At 33.6% G+C, this 27,267-nt stretch overlaps 1 protein-coding gene across 4 annotated transcripts in view; it reads right to left on the minus strand.

The window, feature by feature from the left end:
- LOC148628591 (SCO-spondin-like) overlaps positions 1 to 26,791 on the minus strand; it is a 40,881-nt gene extending 14,090 nt beyond the window's left edge. The window contains exons 1-24 of one of the 4 annotated variants that reach the window (XM_088590597.1): positions 26,501 to 26,791; positions 18,255 to 18,393; positions 17,577 to 17,756; positions 16,613 to 16,780; positions 14,727 to 14,885; positions 13,917 to 14,057; positions 13,315 to 13,485; positions 12,967 to 13,131; positions 12,279 to 12,443; positions 11,657 to 11,821; positions 11,007 to 11,171; positions 10,471 to 10,635; positions 9,721 to 9,885; positions 9,010 to 9,174; positions 7,888 to 8,052; positions 7,481 to 7,645; positions 5,889 to 6,053; positions 5,271 to 5,435; positions 4,813 to 4,977; positions 3,810 to 3,974; positions 3,226 to 3,390; positions 2,639 to 2,803; positions 991 to 1,155; positions 422 to 586 (exon numbers count right to left, since the gene is read on the minus strand). In XM_088590597.1, the coding sequence (XP_088446723.1) occupies positions 422 to 586; positions 991 to 1,155; positions 2,639 to 2,803; positions 3,226 to 3,390; positions 3,810 to 3,974; positions 4,813 to 4,977; positions 5,271 to 5,435; positions 5,889 to 6,053; positions 7,481 to 7,645; positions 7,888 to 8,052; positions 9,010 to 9,174; positions 9,721 to 9,885; positions 10,471 to 10,635; positions 11,007 to 11,171; positions 11,657 to 11,821; positions 12,279 to 12,443; positions 12,967 to 13,131; positions 13,315 to 13,485; positions 13,917 to 14,057; positions 14,727 to 14,885; positions 16,613 to 16,780; positions 17,577 to 17,756; positions 18,255 to 18,393; positions 26,501 to 26,791 (4,054 nt within the window). Of the gene's footprint in view, positions 1 to 421; positions 587 to 990; positions 1,156 to 2,638; positions 2,804 to 3,225; positions 3,391 to 3,809; positions 3,975 to 4,812; positions 4,978 to 5,270; positions 5,436 to 5,888; positions 6,054 to 7,480; positions 7,646 to 7,887; positions 8,053 to 9,009; positions 9,175 to 9,720; positions 9,886 to 10,470; positions 10,636 to 11,006; positions 11,172 to 11,656; positions 11,822 to 12,278; positions 12,444 to 12,966; positions 13,132 to 13,314; positions 13,486 to 13,916; positions 14,058 to 14,726; positions 14,886 to 16,612; positions 16,781 to 17,576; positions 17,757 to 18,254; positions 18,394 to 19,489; positions 19,888 to 20,365; positions 20,785 to 26,500 lie in introns of those variants that run through there. The other 3 variants (XM_088590598.1, XM_088590616.1, XM_088590605.1) reach the window with 3 other exon arrangements.
- Positions 26,792 to 27,267: the final 476 nt, after the last annotated feature.

Consider the following 27,267-nt stretch of genomic DNA (forward strand, 5'->3'; position numbering starts at 1 on the left):
CTAATAAAACTTGACATAACCAGGATAACTCTTCATTAGAGCATTAAATACTGACAACTATTGTGAAAGAGTACTCAAGGGAACCAAGGTTACAGCAGTAATCAAAAGAATGCAATCCAGGGACAAAAACCAGACATGGAAAACAGACATACACAACAAAGAACATAAAGTAACTAAAATCATACATACAAAGTAACAAAAGCAAATGAGCAACTTGGACTCCACTAAAAACTACGTAAATTTGTGGATTAGGTAAGATACTCAAGTTCATGGATTCTTGAATTCGTGGGTGGGAATCTCCTTTTCATTAGGAACCAATTTCTTTGTCTGGCTAACACACAAAAGCCATGAAGTTTGGTTCCTCACAAACCACAGTACTTTTGCAGCATTATACAAACTTATCAGCAAATGTATATCTTACTGGGGCAGTTGAATGTGTTACAAAGCCTCTCCTCAAAATCACTCCCATTACAAGGTTGACCATTGAAGAATGGACCTTCACATGTTCTATTTCTCCACTGAGTACCATTACCACACGTCAGAGAGCATACACTCCATAGTGCCCAAGGGTCCCAAACTCCATCAACTGAAAAAATTAATTCTGGTCATGTGTGCATTATATTGCATTTTATGCATTAAACACTTTTAAGTGATCATAACTTGATTAATGTAAACTAAGAAATTTCAATTGTAGTCTTATTTTCACTACTTTCATGGTACATGACGTGGGAAAATGTAAGCTTTCATGAATTTTTCTGTCAATATCAATATACAATTTGACGAGACAAATAATTGTGCATTTAAAACTACATGAAAATATATTAATTTGGATAACCACTAAAAAAACTGACAGTACAAAAAATGTCTAGGTACAATTGCTAAAGGGTAAAATTGAAACTTTAAGAAGAAGAACAGATGTAGATAATTTTCAAAATATTGTAGAGTTTTTTTAATTTTGGTGTGAAACTGAGAAACTACGGCTCAACTTACTTGGACATTCCAAATCATTACAGGATCTATGTTGTGTATCATTCCCCATACAAGGAGCACCACCATACTGTGGTTCCTGACAATCCCTGTACCTTGATTGCATACCTCCACCACATGTTAGATCACATGTTGTCCAGTTACCCCATTCTTGCCATGCTCCGTCAACTAAAGTGAAAGTAATAGATATAAGTCAATAATCACCCTCTATTTTCAGTTCCCCTTGCTGTCAAACTGATATGAACAATCAGTGGAAATTTTAAGATACTTTCTTAATGCGTACATAAAAAGATATTGAAGAATATTTACAACTTGGTCAAATAAGATCTGTTTTGTAAATAAATATTTCTGTATGTACATGAACCTGTAAAGTGAAAAGAAAAAAAGACCTGAGTATTTTCAACTAACATATAGGTATTTACAGATTCATTTTTAGGCAATTACATGATAATTGGATATTCCATCTTTAAAAAAAATGGACTTCAAATTAAAACAAGATTTTTTCATGTGATTTTTGCATTTTTTTTTCATTAACAAAAAGTAAGCCAGTTTTAGTTACTGATTTTCTAATTCATAGAGTGACCTTTTATCCTAACAAAAACGCATGTCCAAAATCAAATAACAGTATAAACAGTTTTTTTTACTTAGTATGTGGCATTTTTATACATATATAGGCTCTCACACATTAGATAAGCAATAAAAAGCTATCAATTTTCAGTGACAAATATATGCTAGGTTATATCATAAACCATAGTTATAACTAGCAACTAAAATTTGTAATCTGTAACTAAAATTAAATTGCAACATCAATATTCTACTGCTTTAGTGCTAGAAGCCATTTGAATTAAAAACAAGTAACTGAATCATAAATGAAAGATAATAAGCTAGATTTGCACTATGAAACCTTAGGTTAAGAAAGGATAGCCTGTAAAGAAATATACATGCTATTATGGTACAAACATTTGGCGGGGAATGAGAAGTTCGAAGTATAAGATAGATTCAAGTACTAAATAATTAAATTATTACAAAAGGTTAAGACAGACAATGTACAACAATTTCAAGAGTACATGTATATTATATTATTGAAGCATCTAAGAATCCTTCCATGGGTATCCATCAAAATAGTGAAGTTTTGAAAGATGCTTCAAATAACCCTTAAACTATTTTTTAAGGGCGAAGAGTATCTCAAGTTTTGTCAAACTTTGACCAGAATACTTAAGAATTTGATCTACATAATTGACATTAACAATTTATTAACATGACATAAAACCTATGTACAGATGAGGCTCAAAACCACCAGAAAATTTTTGCCTGTGTTAAGTATTTTCACTGATGTGAAGGGAATTTATATTTTAAAATTTTTGTCCAGACAGTGCACTGTTTTTGCCTATATACTGCAAAAAGTTTAAACAAACAACTTTAAAGGCAGTTAACAACTATTTTAATTCAAAGTGAGCAACATGTTGCAATGTGAAAATAATGTAACATTTGTTAAGTCAAAACAAAATAATAGTGACAGTGTATCACTTGAAAATACACTGTCAATGCATTTTGACAGCCTGAATATCAAAATAATTTCTGCTTTTTGAACACCCATGGCAAAATTCCTTGCATATAAAATGTTTAAAATTTCAAATAATACAAAACCTACTTGGACAAGGATTAGTATTACATTCCCTGTAATCAACATTAGTTCCATTACATCCCTCCCCACCATGAAGGGGCATGATGCACTCCCTAGTCCTCTGCTGTATACCCCCACCACAGGACACATTACATGTCTCCCATGAATTCCAGTTGTCCCAGTAACCATTTACTGAAATACAAAAATAACCAGAGTCAATATAAAAAATCTTAAGGTAAAATAAGTAAAATGCTACAAGATTATATATTAACTTTGTTTTTCAATGTAATTAGCTAAAAAAAATACAATACAATGTTACTAGTATCTTTAAACAAATTTTATTTAGGAAACCTTTAATTTCTATGTATTTTTTCAAAACTAATAAAAGTTTTCTAAATCATCCTTTTTTAAATATATAGTACCTTTAGTAACAGCATATCTGTTAACATTTAATTACACCTAAAAAAACAACAATAAAGTAAACCAGTTGAGTACCCTATTGATTGTTTACAATACTAAAATAAATGCATGCTTGATAATCTAATATTATCTTTGCAGCTTTAGGTTTGGTTCCACTCCCCAACACAATGTTGCCCATCATAAGACTAACTTACCTGGACATGGGTGGTCATTACAGGTTGCAGTTTCATTCCACTCCCCTGCACAAGGTTGCCCACCATAGTATGGTCCATCACATGATCTATTCCTGTACATTTCACCTCCTCCGCACCTGACTGTACATTCTGACCACATGGACCATTCCTCAAATACACCATCAACTATAATCACATTAAAATATCATTGTTTATAATCTGGTCATTATAATCTTTTTCTTAGTCAAATTAAGGTGTATGCATTTTTTTCATTCATATATGCTGAAAAAATAAATCAAAAGGAGACAAAATAACAAACAATAATAGAGATAGTTCTTCTGCAATACCTGGAAAACATGAGGTCAACATGTAAGTAGTTAGATTTTCTAGCTTCTTGATGTGAAATAATTTTTAATCTCAGTTAAAAACTTCATTAATAGTTTGGTCTGATCTCTTATTGTATAACAATTAAAAATACTAATGTAATATTTTCACTGCAGAAACTGATATTGCCAGTATCTTGATATTGCACGTCAATTTTACATTTACCACCAATGCTAAAGGAATGCAATAACTTCCCAGTATGATCAAATATTTTCACAAACCTGGACAGCTATGATTATTGCAAGATTTAAATTCCTCGCTGTCTCCACTGCAATCATCTCCACCATGAGCACTCTGTGTGCAGAATCTATAACGTCTACTGGAACCTCCACCACATGATAGTGTACATTCATCCCAGTTAGACCATAAACTCCACTGGCCATCAACTACAAAATATAAATTGCCATTAAAATCACCAACACCATCAAAAACTCTTGACTAGGAGGTACAAGGCCTACAATAAATAAACTTTATTACTATATTGTAACAATTCTTGAGAGTTAACACATCAAATATCATAATCCTCAAACAACCAACTTTTGAATTAATGGCAAGTTTTGTTGCCTGAAACAACTCTGTATAATCTGATAATCATTTTGGGCCAAATTTAAAACAAAAAATTGTAAAAATCAAGCTATAGTACGGTGAATGTCAGTCCATGGGCAGGTAAATTATTTTTGTTCCCTATTATCTCAATTGTGAGATAATAGGGAACATTTCAAAATATCCATAGAAACAAGATGGCGGATAAACAATACATTCAGTGCAAAATTCTCGTAGGAAAAATGAATTTTGAATTTTTTCAATCTCGGAGGTAGAACGAAAAATAATTGTACGAGAATCGTAGTACAGAACGACAAGAATAAAATGGCAAGTTTTTGAAAGGAACCGTCGAGTAATTACAAAAATAAATGCAAAAAACCGCAAACAATCTGAGGTGACTTGGAGTATAATCGTGGTCTCTTGACAGTCAGTATCCAGCATCAAGTAGAGATCCCATATCTTGGAATCCCATTTCAGGCTGATTGGGCATCTACTTCCTGTTCCTAAATTCAGCCATTTGTGTCTTTGACTAAATTTTTGTAAATATTCTTATAACCTGTCTTATCAAACATAAGTTTAGATTCCAAGATAAGTCAGCTAACATGTTCCAGTCTAATTCACTAAAAACTATTTAACATTATTTGCAATTTACTGTACATAAAGGATAAAAATTGAACACACCTGGACAAGGATTGTCATGACATGTTCTGACCTCCGTCAGATGACCTGTACAATTATCCCCACCCCAGAATGGTCCAACACAGATTCTCTCCCTCTTCTGTTTGCCACCTCCACAACTGACCTGACATATAGTCCATATAGTCCAATCAGTTAATTTCCCATCAACTAAAACAGAAAGAAAAGTTTACACTTATAAAACTATGATCTGAAAAGAACTATTATTTGTATGTTATAATTTCCTCAACAGGCAATGGTCAGATAAAAGTCTAAGGTAAAATATAAGAGACAAAATTTTCCCAACAAATTAGAATAAAAAATATTTAAATTGTTCTTATACTCTAAAATTAAAAAAATATGTTTCTGTTTCACGTTCATTCTCTTTTTCTTCTATAGAAATATTTTTATGAAAAATAGTCCCTAATCTCAGAGTTAAGTGTAATGTTTCCAACTTAGAATACCTGGACAATTCTGAGTTTTACAATCTTCTATCTCTGAGTATGTCCCATTACATTCTGCGCCACCATAATAAGGACCATTACATGTCCTGTTCCTATACCGTGACCCACCACCACAAGTGACTTCACAGTCAGTCCATTCTGCCCACAAGGTCCAAATCCCATCCACTGTAACAGAAATGAACAACTCAAAAGTTCAATTCAAATTGAAGGCTGTTATACAGAACCAAAAATTGTGAAATCTTCTTGGCAAGTGTGAATATGAAAATATGTCCAATTACAAACTTTTGCAGGGTATTTATCGTGTGATAATAGTGACAATTGGATAGACATGATATGGTATAATTCAGACACACACTACTGTTACAACTAAAAATAATTAAGGGGTCATTTCAGTCCTGCGTCAAGTTTTATGCTTTAAAAGCTCTGCAGTAATGATTATTTTTTTGGTAATACTGTAAGCTATGTGTTTCTTGTAAGTATTCTGTGAAATTGAAACATTATTCACATACTCATTTTTCTTAATAAGTCCTTTTATTCTTTCTATTTTTTTTTTTTTTTTAAATCTTTCCAGTCCATTTTCCACCATTTCTAAAAGAAAAATCTGCCAGTCGAACTTACCTGGACAATTATGTTCTGAACAAGTCTCTGTCTCCCAATCAGTTCCATTACAATCTAACCCATTGTAATATGGTCCATCACAAGTACGATTTCTGTGTCGAACTCCTCCACCACACGTAACATCACAAGTAGTCCAATTACTCCAAGCCATCCAAACCCCATCAACTAAATAAATGTTCTAACTACTCAACATAATATCAAAAGCAAAGGGGGTATGCAGTGAAAGCTTGGTGTACAAGAGCAACAACATCAAAATGCATGGAAGGAAATGCATATTTACACTTCTTAAAGTACCGTTTATTTTCAAAAGCTGTTGAAGTTCTTTTCAGTAATGAATGATTTAAATAATTCCACTCAAGATGATTAAGACTTTCAACAAAAAGCTTTAGAGACCATGTTAAAATTTTAATTTTACCATAGAGAGTGGGGGAAAAGGTTTAATCAAGAATGGGCTGAAGGAGAATTGGTTTCTCCCAAGAAATCTGCAGAAAACTTGGATAATTTTAAATAACGGGAAAGTTTACTGGTAATCACTGGCTTTGAATGGGAAAAAAATAAAACTATGGTAAACTGAAATGTTATCACATTTATAAATGATCATTGACAAATGCTGATGGCTCTTTCCTAGCAAATGTGGGCAAATGATATCACTATCGACAACTCTCAATTTTTGACAAATAAAGTTAGAAAAATAGTATTAACCAATGTCTACAAATATACAAATGAACTTAAAGGTGGAACAAATACCATACCACTTTATTGTCATTATGTTATGTTAGAACGAGATTAAGACAATGTCAAAGACACAGACATAGGGGGCAGGAAAAGTTTGTAGAGCGTAATTCCAAACATTCAGTGCATAAATCCTATCATCACAGAAATAAATAAATAAATTCCTATTACCTTCTTATCAATGAAGAAGTTTTAGTTTCATCATGGATTATTTCTTCAAAGGACCCCTAATGATTGTATGGAGTATCATAGTGAAACCAACCAAAACCAAACCCACCAAAGCCTAACATACCAAAACAAAAACCACCAAAGCCAAACCCACCAAAACCAACCAAAGCCAAACATACCAAAACCACCAAAGCAAGATTAATACTTCACACCAGCTCAACTTATTTTGACCTTTTGTATATTAAACACCTGTCTAAACAAAAAAAAACTATCAGTTTGAAAGGGTTCAGTATAGACATGTCTAAGTGTATAAACTACACATCTAGTATAAAAGTAGCAAGCAGGAACACAAAAAGCAGCAAACCAATATCAGAATTATGGTATAACAAGCAAAATAAAGCTTTGTACAATAAAGAATAGATATCTACTACGTTTATACTGAAATTCTACAATATTCATTAATTTATTTCAACAAAGGTGAGAGTATAGAGGAAAAAGGATATCTTCTTCAATCCATTTTGTTTTTGTTGTATGTATTTAGTAAAATATCAGTGGAAATACAGCTGCAACATTCTAATCATATTTTTTTCTTTAAATGTTGAAAAAATGCAACCAGTATAACTAATGATCAACTCTCAACTTTGTTCATAGAGTAAAGAATACAATAAAAGACTGGATTATCTCCCCCTTACCAGGACATTCAACCAGATTACAATACTCTGATTGTAGGTCTGGCCCATCACAAGAAGTACCACCATATTTGGGCTCAATACAAGTTCTGTTTCGATATCTTGTCCCATTGCCACAAGAAACTGAGCAGTCATCCCATTCAGACCAATTAATCCATATCCCATCAACTGCAATGAACAAAAGTAAATATAAGAAGATTAATATTCATTTGTTTATAATTTGAGTTACCAATTGATTTTAGAAAGCAACATTTGCTATTAATAATAATAAAGAAGAATTTACTGAAGGGAGATTGTTCGTAACAATTAAACAGAAGTAATATTTCAAGTTGAGTAATATTATAAGAGATTACATACATTAAACAAGTCAAATAAATTTAAACCTTATCCTTTATTTAGAATTAACCTACTTGGACAGTGATGATCATTACAGTAACGTAATTGTGTGTCATCTCCAGTACAGTTAGATCCACCAAACAATGGGTCATCACATGATCTGTTCCGTGTCTGTGTACCGTTACCACATGTAAGTGTACACATGGACCATTCTGTCCATGGGCGCCAACTACCATCAACTATATTAAAGGCATACAATTGATGAAGTTTATAAATTAATATTGTTGACATTGCAAATCTGCAGCTATATAAAGCGACAAATGTTACGAGTGTCAGATCCATTTTTTTATCAGAAAAGTAAAACTAAGGTTCAATGAATATCATGATTCAGGCATAACAGGTATTTGGACCATATGGTACCAGACCAGTTATAATATATAAAATATTATTAACAAACTACCCAAAATACGTTAAAATATGTCAAAAACTGACCAACTGATATGAATTCAAACCGGGCATCTATAGGGGCCAATATGGATCAAACCAGGGACAATACGGCATCATAACTTCCGATCGTTTGACACCGCCATTTTGAATTAGAATTGGATTTCATGAATTTTGATCATCAGGACTAAAAGCTGCAGAAACTCAAAAAATCTTCCATTTCATACAAAAAGGATATTTGAGTCTGATTAATGCAAATAAACCTACATGTTTTTGGTAAAACACGAAAACAACTGTTCTACAAATCATCTAGTTGAGTTGGTTAATAAAATTGTCAATAAATATGCAATTTCATATTGGCACTGTTATAGGTTTCAGTCAATCATATTGGCCCCGACAGCCATATTGGCCCTCGGCAATAACTCGGGACCAATACAATTGCCTCGACCAATATGATAGACCTCAAACCTAAAACAGGGCCAATATGAAATTACATATTTATTAACATATATTAAATATGCAAAAAAGCTTAATGCCATACAAAAAATGTGAAGATAGTCAACATGTAAAATCACAAATACCAATAAAAATAGTAATAAAAAATACCTTACCTTTGGAGTCTTCTGTGACGCCCTCCAGTGTCTCAACAATGTCTTGCTTTCATTACTTTAAACCCAAGAATTTATTTCAACCCTCCTTAGAATGTCCCACCTAATGAATCATACTACTATCCCTAGAATTTTCAGTCATACCTGGACAATCTCCTGTATTGCAGTCCTGAATCTCTATACTATCTCCTTTACAATACTTTCCACCATACTGTGGCTCAACACAAAGTCTTGTCCTCCGCTGGCTCCCACCACCACATGTATGGCTACATATTGTCCATTTGGACCATGGATACCAATATCCATCAACTACAAAACCACACGTGCAATAAAGCCACAGCACACAGTGTAAGTAAAACCACACAGCAGGGTGTGTCACACACTTTGAGTGTTTACACTCATAAGTAAATACAAAATACAACATAAGCAAAAAATACTTACCAATCATAAAGATTTTATACTTGTATTGGCAATTTAATACAGATCAAAATCTTTTGTTCATTCATTTAGAAAAAGAAGTGAGCTTCATGCATTTAAATAAAATAGAACAAACGTTCATTCAAAAGTCCTTGCATACAATATCTTTAAATAAATATGAAAAATGGTAAAAATGGTACAGGTTTTGGGGAAGGTAAGCATGCATGGTTAAATTTTTTAAATATGGGTTCAAAAGGTTAAAAATCAGACAAGGAATTCCACTGAAATTCTTTCTTAAGTCTACTGAATGTTTTCTTGGTTACCTTTTTAAGATGCTAAGCTAATAAAAATGCTTATGTCTGATTTTTGTATAATACAAACAGTACAAGGTAGAAAAAACAATCAAATCTAAATAGCATGAAGTTTCTCTGAACAAACCTGGACATTCATTCATACTACAGTTCCTTATCTCATCAACTGGTCCCTCACAGTCAAAGCCCCCATACATTGGCTCCTCACAGGTTCTATTCCTGGTTTGTGATCCCCCTCCACATGTTGTACTACACTCAGTCCAGTTGGTCCATGCATACCAGGTTCCATTCACTGAAGTATAATAAAATATGATATTTGTACACACCAGCCTTCTCTAGAAAAAAAAAGTTATAAGCACGAACGCCAGATTATTTTTTATAAAATAACTTTGTACTGAACAGAATTTCGTTATAGATCTATCTCTTATCCTTTGAACGATGCATGTTAACAGCAATATTCTGAATTTACTTTAAAGTTCAATTTCTCCATTTATTATAAGGTACGGGGTACCTTACTACTATACATTACACAAATACAAGTGCTGATATTGCTAAAAAAACTTGACCGTTATGAATGTAAATCCCATAAATATGCATCAACAGATACTAATTATAATACAAACAGCAACTAAAGGGGATGTGTGCTATGTCTTTCAAGTTTGGTGCAGAAAAAAAAACTGTCTATAAAACACGTTGATTTCAATGTCTCAATACACAGCCTGTTTCATAACATTCATTAGAACTGTTTTCAGACAGTTTTAAGGGATGGTTTGCATACAAAGCGTACAGTCATAAGACATATTTAAACAAAAAAGTAATCATAATTAAAGATTAAAAGCCGCCATAGATAAAAACAAATACAAAATGCAGATATTACCAGGACAGAAGTGTGTATTGCATTCTCTTGTATCTATGTCTGATCCATTACAAGGAGCACCACCAAACTGAGGTTGTATACATGTTCTGTATCGACTATGGCTTCCTCCACCACATGTGACATTACACTCCTCCCATTCTGACCAGGGCTGCCAAACTCCATCAACTGTAAGGAGAAACAAGATGATGATCAACACTAACGCACTGTTATCTGCATGCAGGTAAAACCCATTGTTAAAAGTTTTTTCAATCATTCTGCTTATCTTGTCCATAAGCTTGGAAAATAATTGTTATGTACAATGACTTCAATTCAAAGTAAAGAATTTTGTAGACTCTGCATCCTTTAATTTCATTAAATTTACAGAAAATATTCATAAAAATCTTGCCTGTCTGGAAAAAAAAATTTTAAATAATAAAATCAATGCATTTGACCAAAATCTGCTAAAAACCTTTAAAAACAATGTTTAAAGAATTAAAATTGTATACATGAGCAGCAGAAAATCAACATTAAAGACTTCTTCAATCTTACATACATACCTGGACATTCCACTAGCATGCAGTCTTGTTCTTGGTATTCATCTCCTGTACAGTTGGATCCACCATAAAATGGACCTTCACAGGTTCGGTTCCGAGACTGTCGACCCAAGGCACAAGACACAGAACAATCTGTCCAATCTGACCATGGTATCCAAACACCATCAACTGAAGCCAAAATTTAGGTTTGCTATGCATGTTAGTGAAGGCATAACAGGCTATAGGCTAAATGTAAAGTAAATACTGGCTGTTGTGTGGTTTATATTTAAAATCCACGAGTTAGACATTCTTAATTTCATAAAATCTGCAACATTTGTAGGAAGAAAATCATTTTAACATGATTAACAACATGATTAACATTCTGTAAATTTCTTTAAAAAGTATTCAGCCAGCATTCACAATCTCAGTTAAAATAAAAATGATTTAGGAAGGTTAAGGTATATTCAAGTTCATTCCTTAACAGCCAAACTTGACATATTCAATATTTAAATACATGTATTAAAAAAAAACTAAATTCCTCAGAAAACTTTAAAAAAGACTTCAAAGTCAATTTGGTCAAATCTGGCTGTCATGACCAGGGAAATCAGTGAGGATTCATAGGTAGGTTGGGAGAAGCAGGTGCTTTTGGACACAAGTATTTGTCCAACTCATACCTGGACAGTTATGCATGTTACAGTCTTCTGTCTGCATTGAATCTCCTATACAGTCCATACCACCATGGAGGGCAGTATTACAGTCCCTAGATCTGTTACGATGGCCTCCTCCACATGTTGTACTACACTCGCCCCAAGATTCCCAAGGTTTCCAAGATCCATCGACTGAAAAATATTCATATTGTATAAGAAAGACTTAATTTCCCATATGCGGAACACCATAAGTGAAGCACCAACCGTTTCATTCACCATATTTATTTCAAAAAAGAATCTTCTTTGTTAAAAAAAGTTGTCTCCTTTAAGTTACTTTTGATTTGGAGTAAATGGAAAATTGCACTCAATGCTAAAAAAAATAGAAATTAACAACAGAGCAAAACCAATACTTCAAAGTTTTTTTAAAACATTTCCAATGAACATTTATAGCAAATAAAATTATTAAAGAAGTGAAAAGCAGCTCCTAAAATTAATCTCAGTAAGACACTGATCAATTTAATAAAAGAGACCTAAAAGTGATACTACATTTACTATAATTTAAGTTTCTTTTATGCTTCTTTTTTCATCATTGAAACTTTACAAGAAGGGATGGTTTTTGAATTATAACATAAGTAATTGCAGTACATACCTGGGCATGAGAACATATTACATCCCTCTGTTTGAGATTCATCTCCCACACATGGAGCACCTTCATATAGAGGCTGTTGACAGATTCTAGAGCGATTACGATTACCATATCCACAAGTAGCTGAACAGTCTGACCAGCTCTCCCATGCATGCCAATAACCATCCACTGAAAAAGGAAGGTTTGGTATTTAAAACCATAGCAATTAACAACTATCTACCAGAATAAATTTGTGTTGTGCTGAATTAAAAAGCACACTTAATGTAAGCTCAAGTTATATTCATGTGAACTAGAAATTCAAGTTGTTTTCCTAATCATCTTTTATCATAGAAAAAAATGATACTGGACAAAATAATAGTACTGTCAATTACTTTTCAAGAATGAATTCTGAAGGCATTTTCTGCAAATTAACTCCTCTAAAATAGTGTAAACATATTAATTTTCACGGTTGATAATTTTCCCTGATTCTGTCAAATAAACATATTTGTGGGTATTGATTTTCACAGTATCAAAAAATGGTTAATGATATAGAGTGTTAACAAATCCATTTTGCGGGTACTATTTTTCATGGTTTTCTGTCCACCAAGGAAATAGAGAAAAATAGTACACTGTTGAAATTAATGGATTTACAGTAATATGAATAGCCTGTTATACAGCTTTCATCTTTGATAATTTTCTGTTTTTGGCATACCTGGGCACATCTTTGGAAAGCAACCTCTGACCTCTCTCTGATCTCCAGGACAATCTGCACCTCCATGCAGTGGAGAGTTACACTGTCTAGTTCTGAACTGGGTTCCATTTTCACAGGTAACAGAGCAGTCTGACCAGGGTGTCCAGGGAGCCCAAAATCCATCAACTGTAAAACAATGTTATCAACGGAAAATTTATTGACATGCTTGTTTAAAATAAATTAAATGCATTTGTCAATGTAATTGGAAAAGAAAATTAATAAGTGTTTTTCTTTTTAATTTAATAGATGCTTGTAAACAGATGTAAATTAATTCTTTTCTCTTTATATACATGTAGCAATACTTGTTACCTGGACACATGATCATAGTACAGTTCTTGTAATCCACATCTTTGCCAGGACAGGGTTTTCCTCCATGGTTAGGTGGAGGGTGGTTGCATTCTCTTCTCCTAGTCCTTATACCATCTTCACATGTGACTGAACATTCTCCCCATTCACTCCAAAGACTCCATATTCCTTTCACTGAAATAATTTTAAAGAACTTGTCTGTTGTTTTATATATCCTGTTATTTTAAGTTTCAGGTTACTGTTAATTTAAGGACTTATCCAATTTTCTTTCGTAAAACATTTATCATTGGGACCACGAAAATGTAACTTTCAATAAAATGTACCATTCATTATTGACAGCAAGTACATTACAATGAATGAGTTGAAATTTCAGCAGTTTTAACCATTGTATTATCCGCTGCTTAAGATCAAAATGTTGCTTTTTATCCACGAAAATATTTAAGGCATATATGAAGAAGAAAGTATGTTCAAAGCAGTAAGGATCAGTCAAATTTAGTCTGCTTTCAGATTACTAAAGCTATGGACCCCTCTCTTTTCTAGCAATCTCAATTCATTACCAAACATATGCAAAAACTAATATCATAATTTTGAAACAAGCTACAAACCTCTACACTGAGTGCCTGCTGTGCCATTACATGTGTCTACCTCTTCTCTAACACATTGTTGTAGTGTTTTCTCTGTCCCATTACACTTTAGGATAACACCAGACTGGATGATGTTGCTCGGGTAGGAATCATCGGTTATTGCTTTGAAAGGAAACAAAATCCAATTCATAATAAGAAAGCACAAACATTTGAAATGTTTTACTAAACCATCCATTAATAATGCATCTTAGAATGATGTACTTTAAAAGATGGAATATTTACTGAGTATGAGAAACTGATAAAATAAATTCAGCAACATTTTGTCAACTAAAAAATAATTAATTCTGAGACAACTTTGAAAGATAACAAGCTGAGGTAAGTATAATATTACATCAAAAATACTGAAAAGTTCCTAGTAGAGCCTATGTACATCTTTTTTGTACAATGTACTTATATTTCATCTTCCTTCCCATTGCAGAATTCCATGTGTCTATCCACAGTCAGGAGATGTTGGTCATTAATGTGTCAGTGTGTCGTTACATTTTAGTTTGATTTTGAAGAATTGTCATTGTTCGGTTACCATGGATTTTTCATTTTTGTTAAGGGCCTTCCAGGGCTTACTTAAAATGTGTGTTAACACTTGTTGAAGATCTTTTAGTGATCTCTGAAAGTATTTACTTTTTTATATTCAGGTTACACGCTGGTGAAACTGTTACATTTCACTATACCCATTTCTTTTTTCTATCATACTAAGCCATTTGTAGGTTATAATTTTTTCATTTGGTCATTTTATGTGATAATACATCACCTAATACTCCATATATATCTTACCTGCATGTGCTCCAAGAAAACCTCTCTGTTTACACAAAATTTCTGATGAAGATAAATCCCAGTCATCTCCACAGACCTGAAGCCATTGTTTCCTAGTGTCATGATAGAATTCCACACGACCTTCTCCAAACTCAGTTCCATTTCTTAGTCTCACCATTCCTAATGCAGAACATATACTGGTAAGTAATTAATAGGGAAAACTTCTTACTGATTTTATATGCAATAACAAGGATGAATCTTAGACCCCATTCAAAATGAAATAATGATATGTGTTCTTAATTTTCAGCACTTCAACCACTTTTTATTTCTGCCTAATAGATGTAGTTGTCTGGCTTATGCCAATGATTCAAAAAATATTTTCACACTATTTTTACTCAAAAGTCACATGAGTGGCTTCGAGTATTGTAAGTATAAGAATGACAAAAGGGCTTTCGCAGATAACTTCACGGATGGAAATGCTTTCTTCAAATTAATGCATGATTCTCTGTTAAACTTTAAATATTTCACCGATATCCAAAACGAATGATATTTCAAACATTTTAAGTGTTAATTGTCAGCTAAATATTGTCAAACTGGTAAATCGAGACGCCAAACTATTTTTTTGCCGCTTGGCCGCATAGTAATTTCATAGAAGATAGTTAAAAGCCAATACAATTTAATTGGAGTTATCTCTCTTTGGGTGGTGTTAGATTTTAACTATGCCCTGTGAATGGTATTATTATCAAAATCATTTTATCAAGGAGCGTCACAATCAACATCAAGTTTAAGGTCTCAACGTAAACAAAGGCAATATCGTATTCTTCCGTGTATACCACACACTTTTTTTCAACTTTTTCTTTGCTCCAGAAGAGGGATGCGTGGAATACACCAAAACAACGAGTTTCTAGATTTTTTTTTCTAGAGACATAATTTTCAGGTCCGTAATTTTCGGGAATCAGAACCAAAGTCGTCAACTAAAGACAACATCGAGCCATTGAACTTTTGAGAACAGTTTTATGTGAAACAAACAAATAAAGTTTTACTGCTATTTAATAGTTGTTTTATCCATCAATGCCGTTTCCTTGCATGTCATAGTTTGTATGAAAAACCATGACTAGCTTCTTATTGTTCTCTCAAATCAAGCCGTCTAATTATAACTTCTTCACCTGTGTGCGGTGGAGCATTAAATATACAATACCGGGAGTGCCAACCTGTCCTCGGGTCCATTGTCATTTAATTATCAAATAACAAACTATCAATTTAAATGGTGAAACAATTATTACTAATCCTTTAATCCGCTTGATGAACTGTTTCCAGATGTCAGATATCAATACACAACTTGGCAAATTTGATGCCATTGTTATAGTGAATTACCAGACAGGAAATGTAAACATTTCTGCCGACTCAGATCCAATACATCACTATTTATAAACTATTTTAATTAATAAATGGCTTGCAAATGCAGGGAAACATAGAAAATACTTTTATTTGAAAGATTAATGATGAAAAGATACGCATTTCGGGGAATTTACCGGAATCCTTTCATCTCAATGTGGTCTTCTGCTGGTGATTTTTCCTCGCTTCCCAGTGCGCATTTTACACAGAAACTAACTTTTTTCGCCGATCTCCCTTGCCAAGAAGGGGTGCGCGGAATACACAGATGCGTGTAATACACAGAAGAATACGGTAATCTTATTTTCACGATATCTGTTTTGCGGCAGGTTGCAAGGAAAATATCGGTTCAACACTAAAACATTCTCAAACCGTAGTCCATGTCATGACCGGCACTCTAGCACATTGCTAAAAATAACCTTCGGTGCTTTGATTATCACAAACATGACCAAATTGCTAATTTTAGAAAACAATCATTTGATTGAATACTTCACTGTTTTGACAATATTACCAACCTAAACACTTAATACTTCTACAAACTGCTGATTCTGATATTGGACCCAAACAGTATCGATCAACCCCTACAACTCCGCCATTGGTACAATTTCTAGTCCTTTTCATAGTCCCTATTCCACAGGTATACTTTGTTGAGCAATCTCCCCATGATCCCCATTCATCCCAACCTGTAAATAAATAATGTTGGACATTATCTTAACAAAAAATTTTAAATCTGAATTTATTGCTTAATCATATCATATAAATAAGATCTTTTATTTTTTAATGCTCTTGTCATTTTGTAATTATAAATTAATTAACTAATATTCTTATTTTCTTTTTCAATGCCATTTTAATCAAATTTTGGGCAAAGACTTCACAAGTCTGACTAACTTGTGTCCTATCCTATTTCTTAAATTTGAGGAAATAGAATTTTTATGAAATAATTAAGTTAAAGAGATAATTTCCAATTATTTCCAAATAAACATAATAAATTTACAAAAAAATTCTTTAAAAAGTGCTAAATTAAAATTTCTGGGTTTATGGTATTACCTAAGGGACCAAGTCCATGTAAATGGTATACAAATCAATACAAATTCAAACTTTTGACCTTTGTATCACTAAGAGTTTGATTTCAGTCTGACAGGAGGTAAATAATAAAAAAAATTATTGTGTGAACACAAAAATGGAGACAACACATGACTAATAGATAAGACTGGTCATAGCATGCATTGTGATCAGCTATAGTAGTAAAGATGATTTACTGGTAACTAAGATACCATTAATTCAGTCCTCATTTAGGTCAAGTTCAATTTTTTTTAGTTACAAAATGATGTAAAATATTCAATTATGGTACTTCTTTTCTATTGAAAAATGCAACAGGCATCTTATCCTCAAACAATTTTCATTCTTAAAATGAACAGCAATGGAGTTCTTATTTTTTATTTGGATACCAGGTACATGTTCATTTGTTACATGACTTACGTGGACAGTCTTTGTAGGGACAGGCTTGGTAGTCTATATCACTTCCATAACAGTCAGTAACAGGTCTTTCAGTATCAGTCACAGTATCCATGCACTTCCTGTGTCTAACCTGGTACCCATTTCCACATGTAGCTGAACAGGCTCCCCAGTCAGCCCAGTCTGACCAATCCAACACATGCTCTACAAAGTAAAATGAAAACACTTCATTTGTTTCCATACATAGTTAAGGATAACTATAAATAAACAGCTGCATACACCCATCCCCATGACAGAAAGATATGGAGTTTTTATATCATATATCATGTTATGCTGAAGTTTATACTTAAAATACAGGAATTTTTGTACCATGTTAGACTTATTATGTATGTGATGTTCGGACAGCAATAGAAGGGATTTTTGTTCATAAGTTACACTGAAAAAAATATTAAAAATGGGCCATGTTAAAAATATTGCTGGTTGCTGTTTACAACTAATTAACAAAACACATACCACTCAAAAAGTCGTCAAACTGTATCAAATATATTTTCGTGTTTCTATTAAATCAAGTACATTTCTTTGTATATAAGGTCCTAAAAATTTACCCACATCAAAAGTTGTGACTTGGGAAACATATAATTGCTTTTACAAGTTTAAGAAATGTCTTTGCATGTAGCAAGTTAATAAATTTAGTTCTCTTACTTTTAACATCACAATTTTTTCCGCTCCATCCATCTTGACATAAACATAAATAGTTCCGGTTTCCACTATCATCTCTGTATGTATCTAGACATCTTCCATCGTTCTGGCAAGGGAAACTTCCACATGGGCCTACTGCTTCCTAAAATAATACTGGATTAAGTTCAGCATGATTTTTACTAATTGTACTACACTACAATTATGATATGATTTCAGGAGTAGATTTGGGTTTGAAGTGTGGCACCCTCAATAAGTTTCACAAAGCAGGGGTTTCAAGAGTAAGAGAACAAAGAAATACAATGCACACATTGATTTTAGTAATAAACCAATGAAGTTACATGTCCTGCACATGTAAAATACACCTTCTGTCGATTTTCAAGCTCTACTGAGCCCTATCTACATGTATATTCAAATCCTTGTTTCACCTGTGATTCATTTTTATAATTTTTGTTAATTTGGTATTTTCAGACAAATTAATTTAATGACGCTTCAGAGTTTGAAGGGCAAAAAAAATGTGAAACTTTCACAAGTAATATATACACATTAATAACAATTAGCAAAACTGGGTATGTTCAGCTGCTCACCTCATTTTTTTTTCTTTTCCACTTGCAAATTATGTACATGCTATTTGTTTATTATATGTATCTGTATTCCTGTTGCATAATTTGTATGCCCTCAAGGGCCCTTATTATCATTTGTATAATTATGACATTTTACATTTTACTGTGTCCTACAGGGCAAGTTGATGAAAATTTTAATTGCCCAAATTGAACTCTATGTTGTCCTTTAGTAAAGGCAAATAAAAAGAATAAAAAAAATAAATTGTCATCAGGGCAAGTATTATTTCACTTTTACATGCCAGAATGGTAGTTTCACTTGTCCCCTGCAATAGGACAGTCTTAAATGTCATATAATGCAACCCAACATGTGAAGGCATACAAGCTCTCAAAAGAAAATTAATTGTTGAGGGGAGCAGGAATAATTCAATAAGATAATAGTTTGGCCTGAACGGTCTAATGAAATACTAAAATGTAATTGCATTGTGAATTTCTGTAAAATCGTTTTATCTTGAACATCATTTAAAACCATTTTATGTGCGACTTCATATTCTCAAAGCCGACATTAAAATACAGGCCAATAGACCCTTTTGTGTTTACTATGGGATAGTCGATGAGCACTTTTGTTCTATCCAAGCCCAACCTCACTGAAATGAATATTAAGCATGCTCATACACTTACCATAAAAAGGTCTATGAAGGATGACATGTGTCAAGGAGTTGCATTATTGTTGCTCAATTATTACTGGATTATACTAACTAGCAATATGGTGGGTGACTCTGGCAGAGCAGGAAATACTTATCCTTCCAGAGTACCTGATGTCACTCCCATTCATATAGCCAGTGTGAAGTCTTGTTTCCCTTATCTCCAGTTTTTGTGTTTTATCTTTTTATTTGGTCGTTGACACTTCAGTATTTTTTTTTGCTGATATTCACAGGCAGTACCTGGAGCTTCTATAGATGATCGACCTTCATTAAAGTGTACTTTTCATGTACATCTAATGTATACGTGTATAAGTACAGTTGACCGCCTGCAGTCATGCGCAGAGGAGTAGGAAGGGAAAAAACATCGGTACGGTTTATATCTAGATAATGGGGCATGAAGGTGGTATTTTCGGCCGGGGGTCTGGGGTAAACAGTATAAAATCCTGCATTCTGGGCGTTTCCTGAAGTCAAAAATGTAATCTTAAAATCTCCACTTTTTTGCCTGAAACTTATCATTTTTTAAATATGTACATTCAGTTGATAAAATCAAAACACTCAATGATAGTGTTTTATCTCTTTAACACATTCCGCATTTCCATTTTTTTTTATATTAGGCTACAAGCACCTGATCCATGCTCCCAGTTTTGGTGGAGTCCGAGTTGCTCATTTATATATTTAGATTTTCGTGTTTGTGTATATTTTGGTTGTTTTGTATTTTATGTTGTGGATGTGTATTTCCCGTATGTTGGAAGTTGCCCCTCGATTTTCTTTTTTTTTTTTCAACGTTACCATCATGTTTGCTGTCTGTTTGACATTTCCCTTTGATTAGGAAGATAACTCATTTCAGTTTTACCTGCAACTGCAAGGGATATTGCATTATATACACAATTGCCGTTTTCAGTGGTTTTAACAGCAGTTAAGTTATTGATAGTAACATCATCAGGAATTAGGACTAGTGACAGGTCATCAATTGGCAAGTACTGTTTGATGGATATGCTGATATATTAATTGGAAAATCACAATTTCTACTTAGATTTTGTACATCGTCACTTTTGTCCTCACTGACTGCACATTTAAGTTTGCAAAAATCCTCCATACTGCTGTTGTGAAAGTTTACTTATATAGCATTGTGGAAATTCCATTCATCATCATGATAACTCTTGAAAATACTTTGACACACCTCAGTGCGTTTAAATGATCAAGATTCAGTGTAGCCAAAGCTGCACTCACTGGAGTAAAAGTGCGAAACATCTGAAAATGATATTTCTGTTAAACACAGTCAGTAAAATTACAATAACACTTAAAAAATTGTTAAAATTTCTTTTAAAGAAGCAAATTATAGGTACGGCATGCCGTACCAATAGCCCCGGTTCCTACGCCTATGATGCGATGATCTTCCAACAGTTTAACGTGCATGATGCTTGACTGTGGTTTTGGACTCACGTGCGGCCTGGATCAAAACAATTTTTTAGTTAATTTGATTGGTTTGCTGATAATGGGTTGTTTTGATTGGCATAGAGTCCTTCAATTTAATTGGTTAAATGAGAATTGGAGGTGGGATCGTAACAAAAACGTCTACAGGCTTTTTCCGTGCGATCAAAGATCAATTTCGGACAAAGCACCAATCATGGAAAAAGAATGTATTTTGCTGGAGAATTCAAAGGTTAAAATAAAGATTATAAGGTCAAGTACATGTGAAAAGATAATAATTTCGTTTAAATTCCCGAGCAAAACTTTGTTCCATCCACGTTTAAAAATGCCAGGTTGTAGGCTAAAAACCACTAATTCCACTTCCCATAGGCTTCTATGCTAATTTCACAATATTCAATGGGTTCTCTGGACTTTACCTTAACTTTAACCTGCAGAGGACTATATATCAGCATGATTCTACATATGTCAGCTCACAATCCTCAGAATGGCATGTGGGGTTAGCAGACTTGCAGTGCAGTACTGGTCACCGGAAGTGAAGGGTCTATAAATAGCATGGGAAATCCCAGTGTTTTCACAAGATAGGGGTATATTTAAAAATCATTATGGAGATTAGGCTTCACATCACAAGAAGCAAAATGCACCTATAAAATGTACAGAAATGTTTTTCCTGTCAGAAACTGTTTAAATTTTTTAAATAAGATGAGAACTTTGTTCACAGCACTATGAGGAACAGGGGTAATTTCTGCGTAGGACTATTTTTCCAAATGCTCATTGGTTGAATTGGTGGTCTGTAACCTGTAATATAATGTCCCTGTTAATGCAAACTCTCAGGGGTGCAATACTGACACGCAATGCATGTATCCAAATACATACACTCTCCGATTTTTACAAATCAAATTTAGCAAATACAGTATTTGCCATAAATAAGGAACTTTTTTATTTGTTCCATTGGTACGAATTTACGTTTTTTTTTCAAAAAAGGTAGCCACTCTTCTTAGTAGTTGGACAATCACCTCTGCCACCACATGAACTAACGTTTGTTGGATATTGTTGATGTTGTAACTTCATGACCTCTAAAATTATTTACATCTTTGGTTAAGAAGGTGACCGCGACAACTCCATTCCAAGGGGAGACTGACACATTTTGACATATACACGATTTCTGCTAATTGTGCTTGACCAAGGTTTTGCATCTCTCTGTATGATTAACAACATTTTTTGCTCCACTTAATCAAAAGATAGGGCGTTTTTGGTGATTTTCTTGGACTTCTCCCATTATTTATGATATAAAATTTCATAGGCTTACGGATATACTCGAAGGGATAAAGGGGGAAGCTACGTACTTTTTTAGCGACGCATGCGGTGCGACCGTGTATTGTCGTCATACCCGTAACAGTCGGTACAGTTCTCGGCGCTACTGATCAAAACTGACTGCACTGCACTGAAAGAAGAAAGGTTACCCCTTTTGGTGCCGGTAAACAACTAGAGATAAGACCATCAGAAGAGATTATAGATGAACTGAAACAATTAGGGCGCGTAACAACAGAGTTATACGGCAACAATAAGTTAAGTATCGTGCGACATTGTTCTAGACAGCAGGGTTTACTCAAGAAAAACAAGAATTCTTCCAGTCCTAGGCAAAATCAACAACAGAGTTGGGCATACTACTTACAGAGGTATGTTTAGGTAACTGAATATGAGTGTCAACTTCATACCTTCATCTTAAATAACCCATGTATGGTTCCAGCAGAATTGCAGACATTAAAAAAAATCAAATTTCAATTGAATGTAAAAAAGTTTCCAATTATGATATATTTTAATGACTGTACATTTATGCATTTGAATTAACAAAGATATTTCGATTTATCAACAGATATTAAGAAACTTCTTTTTATTGCATATTTTTGTTTTAATTCAAGAATGAAATTATAATGTTAAAGTGTTAGGGCTTTCCTGAATATGTTTTACTGCCTGGTTCTTGGAAAGTGGTACATTCATATATTCATTCATCCCTTTCTAGTTATCACTGACCAGAAGTCAGCCGAAGCAGATACTAGGCAAGACATGTTTAATTCTAACTTATCAATGTGTTCTTTAACCGTCAGGTTCAGCAGCTAAGAAAGAGAGATACGTTTCAAATCATGAAAAGAATCGCCGTAGTTCTCTGTCATTTTGTGCCAAATTTGGGCAATTCATTTTTAAAATGTACGAGATTTCCGAGAGAAGAGAGAAGCCTTTCGAAAACGACGAGAGTAAAGACTGTTGAGAAAGATCAAAACGATGGAGGATACATAGTTATGACCTGTTCTGTCACGTGATGATTTCGTTTCCTTGAAAAAGCAAATAATGTATAATGACAAAAATATTTAAATAATGATTAGTGTAGAATAAAAATAAACCCCTTTGATATATTTTTTATGATATCTAAATCAATAGTTGTTTTCTGTATACATGTACATGCTTAAATAACCACAATTTAACCATCACACGATTAATCTATGAACTGTTCTGATGAGTTGTAATATCATGAATGCTTCATACGCAGATGCTGAAGGGGTGCTTTGCCGTAGATGTTTGGGTTTGAGTTTTTTTCTTTTCCATCGATCTATAAGTGTAGGTCAAGATATGAAGCTGACTTCATCGTGTCTGTAGTGTCCTTTATTTCCAGTTCTTTGAGGTAGATCCAAACTCAATCGGAACTACTCGGCCATTTCTGCCTCACTAAAAAAAAACCTTTGTGTAACTAAAAAGTATGAGGAGTTCCGATTGCATCCAAACTCTGGAATCGAGATGCAAATAAGGTCTGTACGTCTCGTTCTAGTTTCATTTTCTTTACCGGGATTTCTGATGTAGAACGTATTTAAATCCGAAGACGGGTCTGCATTTTATTGTTTACTTCCGGGAAATCGAATATATTAAATATTCTATTTTACGCTTTTCCCAACACTTTGGTCATTTGGAAATAGATATTTGTCATTTTTATTGGTATTTTTACACAAAAATATGTTTTGCTTTTATATACTGAACCCAACGCTCTGAAAATAACAAATCTCTATGCATTTGAATGGTAAATTAGGACCCATTCTCGTGAAACCTCAGATTCACATGACGAGACCAAACCCTATTTGGTCGCTCCATCAAGGGATTCAAACTCCTTTTCTTCTCTGACATCGATGGCACTACCGCCTGCGCGAAGCCCAACACTCTAGACCAATCGGCCAACTTGGCTATAAAATATAGCTTTCTTTAAGCGAGTGATACCTCTCGTAAGTAAATCTAGAGCATGAAGTTGAAGTATAACTGGATAGCCTTCTCTGGTAGAATCGGATAAGACAGTAATATACATGTGTATGTATATACCGATAACTGAGATCAAATGATCTGGCTAAATGTTCCTTCGTTTGAATCAAACTAGCTAAAAAGTCAGTTTTATACGAATAGGACAGCGAGCAGCGGAGCACAATTTGTTCCCATTAGAATAATGACCGTCCGTTGAAAAAAAAAACACGTCCACCACACTGGACAAATATGTTATCGATATAAAAAAAATACCAGCATTTTGACCACATCTTCGGTATTCAGAATAACCTAACGAGATCAAGTTACACGAAAATGTTTTATCAATGTAAATGTAACATTTGTCACGCTTGATCCGAGCTATTCAAGCGTTTCATGTGAAATAATTGTTATATCGTTGCCTTGGAGTGATTTCGATATTGGGATATGTTTTTGTGGAACATTTTACGATGGACGTTTTCGACATGGGACGGGTTAATTCACATCGGGCGATCGATCGATTAACAATCCGCATTAAAGATTGTTGCAGTCTATATCACATAAAGACGGTCCAATTTTGTGCCTTTTTTGTAGAAGCAAAGCGATACCAGCTTTGCGCTTGAAGATTTTATGATATCGAAATGCCGATTCCAAAAAAATAATTTAAAGGAAAAGAAAGGTGCACGAAAATTGATATTTTCTTTTTTTTTTTTTTTTTTTTTTGTTATAGTGATATTTGTTATGATTTTCATGATGATTCTTTACGGAAAGAAAGGAAGAAAATAACGATTGAATTATTTTTTGTATTGTAATTTTCATCAGCAATATTATATAAATTGAAAAGAATATGACGTTACAATTTCTCTACATGTATGTAGGTAATTTTTGAAGTAATATTTTTGTTTTGCGATTATTTACCGTTTAAAGTTTGGAAACAAATTTGGAAGCGTTCCAATCAATTTTATTTTAACTTCAAAACATTGCACTGAAAGGCTAATGAACTGTCGTATATTTTGTTTAAACAACTTGTGCTGTTTGGTGTTTTGAATACTTTGATCCCCAAGTTGAGCTTCTATGGTTGTGTCCGCGAGTCTCTTTGTTCGTTTTTAAAGTAATGATTTCTGTATACTCTTATTTTTCAATTCATATAAACATTTTTTTGGCGTATTATCAGTGACATTTGAACAAAGCATTTTACAGTTGTTGGGGAACTTTTTGCGCAGCTATGACGAAACAAGACCATATAACTTTCTTCCTTCCTAAAAAAACTGCATTTATTTCAAACGTGTGTCTTAAAGCAACAAAAAACTTTGCACATTATTTAGCGACTTACAAGATTTGATACCATTCTGCTTAGATTGTTCAAATGAACGGATAAGGGGTGTGTTAACACACTGTTCTATATACTAAAATTAGGGATCTCCTCCATGCATGCAAATGAATGTAACTGTTGCGGTCTATTTGCTAGCATAGAATTCGTGTTTTGTTTTTTGTAATGTAAACAGCTGATAACACTAATTGGTTTAATAATGGAGTCTAATACACACTTTCTGCATTTTCAAATATGACCGATGCAAGTACCAAAGGCATCCAGGTTATCTTTTGAGGATAACAAGCTACGGTATTGCTCATGCGTTTATCAAATCACGGTTTTGAAAATGACCACTATCGTCCTATCAGTTTAACAGAACAACTAAATAATCGGTTTTGTTTTTTCTTATTTCATTCATTTGTTGTCACAGTGAGTTATAGTCCTTTTTTTCATCCCGTACTTACTTTGTTTTTGTTAAAACAAAAGCACACAATAAAGTTTAGAGAGGCACCTGATTCCTCCTCCTCAATTTACGCCATTACCAGAAAACCAGAATACTGAATTGGCTTAATAAAGCATGGTGTTAAGTTATTAAAGCTTGTACACGTATGACTATTTGTTATTCTACTAATCATCTTTAGAGGTTCCACAAATATCCAATCCATTGTCGTTGATCCGGTTAGCGATTGTGTAAAATATGTTTTCATGGTGATAAACCAGGCCCATTGATGTGGTCTTAGATTTCTTTAAACACTTTAGGGAAGGATATTTCAAAAACGTTTTCATCATTTCGAAAGTTAGCGAATGATGAAAACACCTTTAGGAAGTTCCGAATATTTCAAGTGACACTTCTACATGTACGTTAATATTATTGAATTCAAATTGGTCAAACACATCTATCACGCCTCTCTCGCCAATAACCTCGCATGTACATGCAATATATACCAAAATATATCATAATATACTTACGGGGTTAACGTAGAAGGCATCTCTTAAATGATAATCGTACTCAGTTCTATAATCCTTAAAGTCGCCGGGATAGTCAGCATGGGTGGCATCATTCAACTGACAGGTATGACTTTCTTTAGCAAAGTTAAAGGATGCGCATCTTTTTCGGTGGAAACACTCCATAGCACACTGGGTAACCAAATTTTTAGTTGTGAATTCCGAGAAAACGTGATTTTCCAACTTTTGTCCTTCAAAAGATAGAGATTCGTTTTGTGAAAACTTATAGATTTGTCCATTGCATATTCCAAACATTAGTAGGCAAGAAATTAAAAATGTCCATATTTCCCCGTCCATCTCTTTTGGCCTGTCGGTCTTGTGTAGAGAATAGCTTGACGAAAGTCGAACTCAAAATTTCTTACTCATGAATTTTTAACGACAATGCCCTTAATTTATTGATTGTGGCATTTTCAACCCACAATCATGACGTGTTAGTAGCATGTAAAGTCAAAAACATACAAGCAATCAAGAGTTAATTAAATCACAAAAGATTGATTAATAAGATAAAAAGACGCATAATAGCCCCTTGTGGACAGACGGTTATAAATATTTGAGGTGTTTCATTATAAATTGATGTTTCATATACCTTTTCCAAAGAAACGGATAAAGCACAAATACATGGTTCACATACTGAGATTCGTGGATAATTATGATCTAAAGCGGAAGTTTAATTTTGAGTTCTTTTTGCGTTCAAAATCACGAAGCGAAATATACCATTATATCCAGCATCA

Source organism: Perna viridis, chromosome 1, assembly GCF_037379345.1.
Source record: "Perna viridis isolate PV_CMFRI_1.1 ecotype Kerala chromosome 1, ASM3737934v1, whole genome shotgun sequence".
NCBI classification, from domain to species: Eukaryota; Metazoa; Mollusca; class Bivalvia; order Mytilida; family Mytilidae; genus Perna; species Perna viridis.